Here is a 6404-nt window from a genome sequence, read left to right as displayed (position 1 = left end):
TTATGCATGTTTTCGGGGAGGGAAACCCAACACCATTTAAACTGAACTACATAAACAAAATACTTCCAAATACACTCAACAAATGTACATCCGGGGCATTTATTTCAGAGAATGATGCTCCAGCAGAGAGGCTCACACATCCCACATCCAAGGTTAACCCTACGTTTTGGCAGATCGGCTGCATTGATGAGAACCATGTTTGCGCAAACATTCACCAAAGCAGCAGGAGGAACCCAACATTCCCACAGTGCTATGTATCAAACAGTGCTATATATGGGGTTTGCCACAACCTGAAAACAATTCAGAGTTTTGGGCAAGCTCATGAGAGAGTCTAGAAAGTAGAACTGGCAACATGAAGAAAAATCAAATCATATTTAACTGGGTCCCATCAGTTTAATATAAAAATATGCTTCTCCTGAAAATTAGGGGAAAACCTTTTATATTCCCAAATTTCAAAATAATGAAAAACTCACCTACAGAGACAGCTATTTCTCTTTAAGTCACCACTTAGGATGGTATGAAAGTTGGCAATTATTTTACACGTTGCTTCTGAAGAATGCCGAGGAAGCTGAGCTTAATTTGGTTTTGGCAGAAACACCCACCTTTCACATGTGGATTCATTTCAGAGAAATCAAAGCAACTTCTGTCTTATAAGCATCATGAGGAAAATCCCCTGGACAAACATTTTCCCCCTCTGATTTAAAATAATGCTGTTGCAATTAAGCCCACAAAATACATATCATATATGTAGCATTTCTATAGAGATAAATTAAATTTTATCTCTCAAAAACTGCTTTCTACAGGTGTTAGGATTTTCCAGAACCTCCTCTTGGATCCTTTCTTCTGATTGCCGTGGGGACAATGTAGTTTTCTTGTAATAGGTATTCTAGAAGGCACATCTTCAAGAGTTTAAGGTAAGGTTAGCTCAAGATCTACATGGAGGCAAATATTTTACTCTACTTTGTACAGATGCCCACAATTATTTCCTTTATTCTGAGCTTAGATGAAGTGCCAGGGTTCCCCCTCAGAAGTGAGTTTGCACATGGGGCATCATTTGGGAAGGGGAGGTTGGGGGGTCTGAAAGCTTGGCTGAGTTGGCGAGCTGCAGCTCCTCCAGCCGCTTGATGTAGTCGTCACGCAAGGCCAGGAGCTCCATGTAGCGCTGCTCCACGGGATTTGGCTGCTGGAGAGAATCAGGAACATGAGTTACACCTTATGCAGCCACACGCCAAGAACACATCTGCCCACACATCTGCTGCAGCCACTACCTTGCAAATAAACCCTTTTCACCAAGGGTTAATATGACACATATGTTCCTTCACACTGCACCACTGACACACAGGAAATGGTACTTCGAATCCTAAAACACCCAGATATCCATCACCAAGAAATAAGCAATGTATGCATTTCTTCACCCATGCACTGCCATCTTTAAAACTCTATCAACGCAGACAGAGCTCTGATCTCCCATGTCCCTGTCTCCAGACCTGCTTGCCCTCTTTCACTCTGAAGGACAATGGTTCTTAAATGGCCCACTTGTCCATGCAAATTGTGACTCTTCTCTGAGAAGTGAGTATCCAAAAACACACAGTATGTGTCCTTTAGATCTCGTTCATTTGATATCACTGCCTCTGCCATGTATTTATGAGCGATATTCTGACCCTATATTATTTTCTGAATTTGATTCCTGTTGGATCCCACTGAAGGAACTGATCAGTGGATCCCCATGTGCCCTAGCTGAGGGTAATCAGCATGCAATGCTGTACTGAGCACCCTTGCACACACATCTCCTTACATACATTTCCTTGCACACACATGCGAGCCTTTATTTCTCCAAGGAATCCTCCTAGGGTGTGGGACTGCTGAGAGGGAGTGTGGTCTCTTCAACCTCACCATATGCTGCCAAATTGCCACTGGTGGGACCATGGCTTCCCACTCCCTGGCAGCTCCTGTTGCCTGCACACTCACCAGAAATTGGGAGCAGATTTTTTTTTTTTTGCCAACTCAAGGACTTTTCTATGGTACATCATGGTGGGCTGAGTCTGCATGGCTCTCGCCACCACCTGTCCAGTAGCTTACTACCCATGTTAACATGTGGCATGGCTGTGAGTCCTGGGTGTGCTCCTTACTGGCTGGACAACTAACCTTCTCGGAGCCTCCACTGATCTATCTGGAAAATGGGAATCAAACCTGCATGAACCTTACAGCTTCATTGTGAGAGAGAATTGAGTTAATAGTTCTTTTACTATGGTTTCTTGGATGGATAAATAGGGGACTGATGGTTTAAAGGCAGAAGTTGTGCTGTAGCATAAGGCAATTCTTTCTAGCATGTTCATTTTTTCAACTTTTGCACTGGGATATAAATCACACACAGTGTGCACATCTTAAAATGTTTAGCTCAACCAATCTCTACAGAAGCATATGAGGTGCGATAGAAAACAGTGAATGTTTAAAAAAACCCCAATTTATTAGAGGAACAGATACATTGCCACGAATCGCCTTCAAAATACCCCCCCAAAACACTTATCCCACTGTTCTTGCCACTTTCTGAAGCACTTCTGGAGGCCCTCTTTCCTGAGTGTCTTTACTTGTACTGTTGTGGCTTCCTTGATGTCCTGAGCTGATGCAAAACATTGACCTTTCGTGGTCATTGGACTTTGGGAAACAGCCAGAAGCTGCATGGCACCAAATCCAGTGAATAAGGTGGATGAGGACACACCACCAAGTTTTTACAAGTCTACCTTCCTGTTGGAAAGCAGCACTCATCATCCCCGCACCCCCAGTACTGGGGATCAAACTCAGGGCTTGGTGCTTGCCAGGTAGGCATGGTACCACTGAGCTACACCTCTGGGCCACTCACCATATTTTTGATCACACCTTGTAAAGACAACCAAGAAAGAAGAATTCCAGAAATGCTTCAGAAGGTGGCAAGAATGATGGGATAAGTATGTTTGAAAAGAGTGTAAGTATTCTGAGGGGCATTCACGGCAATGTGTCTTTCATTGTAATTTTTAAAAATTTTAAGCCGGGCATGGTGGCGCATGCCTGTAATCCCAGCACTTGGGAGGCTGAGGCAGGAGGATCTCTGTGAGTTCAAGACCAGCCTGGGCTACATAGTGAGTTCCAGGTCAGTCTCAACTACATAGTGAAACCCTGTCTCAAAAAAAAAAAATTAGATACACACTATATATGTTGATCACACCCGGTACATTACGTATTCAGTTTCTGGGACAAGATACGTGACTGAAGATCTCCACAGAAAGTTAATGTTTTGAAGTGATCAAGAGCAAGCTTCCCAGAAAGCCTGAGCAACATACGAAGACATTACAAAAAAACCTGAAGGTTTTCCTTTGGCACATGTAGTGGCTTCCAGAATAGTCCTGCATTCAGCTACACTCAACTATCTGCCAGAGCTGTGAGCCCCAGCTGTGCGCCTGTGTCTTAAGTGTCCCTCTGCTCTATCTTGGGAGAATACTCATCATGAAATTTAGGGCCCACTCTAAATACAGGCTGAATATCACTTTGAGATTCTAAACTTAATTACAAGTACAAATACCATTTCCCTAAGTAAGGTCACAGTCACAGTTGCTGGGTAGAAATAGCTTTTTTGGGGGGAGGTGGTGCCATTTAACCCACTACAGGTTGCTACAAAGTGAATTGGCTAAGGGCAAGTATAAATGTAACTGTTATGGTTTATATCTAGATGACTCCCCTAAAGCCTCATGTGATCACAAGCCAGACCCTTTGGAAGGTGATTGGATTTTAGGAGTTTATAGCTGCCTTACTGTTAGGAGGTGGGGCCTGGTGGAAGAGGCAGGTCAATGTGGGCATAACTGGGAAGCTCTATCTCCCTTCCCAGCTCCTCCTTTGGCACGCTTTACTTCCTGAATCCATGAGATAAACAGCTTTCCTCCGCCCAGGCCCTTCTACTATGCGGCTTCTGCCCTGGAGCCAGCTGACTGCAACCTTTACAAAACAGGAGCCAAAATAAACTTTTCCTCCTCTAATTTGGTGGTGTTCGGTATTGTATCTCAGTGGCAAGGAAAATAACTAAAGCAGATTTTGGTACCAGAAAAGTGGGGTCATTGCTGTGACACTACCTGGCCATGAGGTTTAGAAGCCTTTGGAATTGATTTGTGGAATTTTGGAAAGGTATGGAGATGCTGGCTGGACAAGAAACCCTAGAATGCTGTAAGATATGTTGGATAAGAGATTCTAGTCAGAGCTCAGAAGATCAGAAGGCTAATAAAAAGGTAGATGGTAAAGACCAGGCTTAGGAGGTATCAGGAGGACTCTACTGGTAGTTGGACTCCAGGCCATGTGTTATGCTTGGCAGAAAATTTGTCTACATTTTGCTCATGCCCTGAGACTTTGTGGAAGACTGAGATTAAAGGTGGTAGACTAATCTAGTGAAAGAAATTTCAGGGCAGCCTAATATTCATGCTGTAACATGGATACTGCTTGTTGCTTCTGGCCAGGTTTATAATGAAAGCCAGGAGTAAAAAGTCCATTTGAAAGGTTTTTTAGCTTGGACAGAAAAGAAGTCTATGCAAAAGTGGTATCTTGAAGAATAGGGTCACAGAAAAGATTTTAAAAAAGCCAAGTACTTTACAACAGGACAATAGAAAAGATGGCTTGAAGGCTGAACTAGTAAGAACCACCCTTCACAGGCTCAAAGATGGAAAAAAGTGATTTTGCTTTGAGAAGAAAGCTAGAGCTGCAGGGCCTACCACTCAAGAACAGCTGCATAGGGCACTGATTCCCCACTTCACAGAGTTCAGCCATCCAGGCACTAAGAGGCCTCTATAGCCATGACCCGGGGGGGGGGGCTTGGCTCTTCTTGAGCTGTCAACAGACCTTGGTGTGGTGCTGGTTGTATGCACATGCAGAATACAAGAGTTGTGGGGTTGGGGAAAGCTTCTACCTAGGTTTCAGAGGAAGGCCTGGGAGGCCAGGCAGTGCGCCCGAGAGGGCAGTGCTTCCAGCTGTGAGAGTGAAGCTGAAAGAGCAGTGGAGACCCTAGGAAGTTGGAAAAGCCAGGAATGTCTGAGGAGAGCTGCAGAGAATAAGCCAACACTAAAGAGAGGCCACGAGGGCTGCAACCACCAGCAATGCTGTAGAGATGGGACTACCCAAACCCTTTGGAGTTCACAGCTTGCCACAGCTTTCCCTAAGTACTGGACATGGAGCAATAAGATGTAATGTATGCCCTGCTGGGTTTAGTTCTTGCTTTGGTCCAATTCATTTCTATTTTCCTATTCTTCCCTGTGCTATTATATGTTACCAATGCTTAACTTTCTTTTTAATATTACTGGTGCTCATAGCTCATAGTTTGCCTTAAGTCTCAGAGGAGACTTTGGAATTGGGATTTTTCAGCAATGCTGGAACTGTTAAGACTTTAGGGCTGGGGATTTAGCTCAGTGGTGCCGCCACTTGCCTCTCAAGTGCAAGGACCAGAGTTTGATCCCCGGAACCAAACCAAACCAAACCAAACCAAACAAAAAAAACAGGCTTTGGTGACTCTTAGAGATGGACTAAATGCCATTTGTACAAAGAGATATAAATGAGTCTTTTGGGGGCTGGGGCAGAATGTTATGATTTGTATCCAGATATCCCCCTAAAGCCTCATGTGATTATAGGTAGGACGCCTGGAAGGTGCTTGCTTATAAAAGGGGCATTATAGTTGACTTGCTTCTAGGAGGCAGGGCCCAGTGGAAGAGGCAGGTCACTGCTGGCCTCACACAGTTTATCCTATCTCCCTCACTGGCTCATCCCTGGAATCTCTCTGCTTTCTGTTTTATGTTTTTTTTTTTTTTTTTTTCTGGAGATTGAATTTGAGACCTTATACTTGTGAAGCAAGCAGCAGAACCACTGAGCTAAATCCCTAGTCCTCTCTCTGCTTTCTGAATGCCATAAAGTGAGCAGCATTCCTCTGCCCAGGCCCTTCCACCATGCTGTTCTGTCCTGAAGCCAGCTGACTAGACTGCAACCTCTATAAAATGTGAGCCAACATAAACCTCTTTAAGCTGTGGGTGTTAGACACTGCACCTCAGTGATAAGGAAAGTCACTAAGACACCCAGTGATCTACTCGGATTGCTGTCTCCATTAGTGCTCTGGTCACCAAAGTCCATTAGTTCTCTTCTCCTAATCCTCTTTCTGAAATCACTGCTGTTCTCAGTGTGGATTTGTACTGTGAGGTTTTCCAGAAGTGAATACACAGCATCAGAACAGGAATGCTTCTAACACCTAGTAAATGTTGCTTACTGATCTCTTTTGTCCATTTTTCTCTCTTATGTAGCCAACAGAGGGTCAGATGCTCAGGACCAGGGAAAGAGAAAGCTGGTGCTCATGACCCTTATTTCCAGCAGGGGGAGCCAGACAAACAAGGAATAAAATACCTTGA

General features: G+C 44.2%; 1 protein-coding gene across 3 annotated transcripts in view; it reads right to left on the bottom strand.

Moving 5' to 3' along the window:
• Positions 1–894: 894 nt before the first annotated feature.
• Positions 895–6404, bottom strand: part of Mtm1 (myotubularin 1) — a 109669-nt gene continuing 104159 nt past the window's right edge. For 2 of the 3 annotated variants that reach the window (XM_010639004.3, XM_033760250.1), the window contains one exon: positions 895–1183. In XM_010639004.3, coding sequence (XP_010637306.1) covers positions 1025–1183 — 159 coding nt within the window. In that variant the 3' untranslated portion in view covers positions 895–1024. The remainder of the gene's footprint in view (positions 1184–6404) is intronic. The other variant, XM_010638995.3, reaches the window with a different exon arrangement.

Source organism: Fukomys damarensis, unplaced genomic scaffold (assembly GCF_012274545.1).
Source record: "Fukomys damarensis isolate Sample0158 unplaced genomic scaffold, DMR_v1.0_HiC HiC_scaffold_39, whole genome shotgun sequence".
Lineage (NCBI taxonomy): Eukaryota > Metazoa > Chordata > Mammalia > Rodentia > Bathyergidae > Fukomys > Fukomys damarensis.
This window is presented reverse-complemented; position numbering and strand designations above follow the sequence as displayed.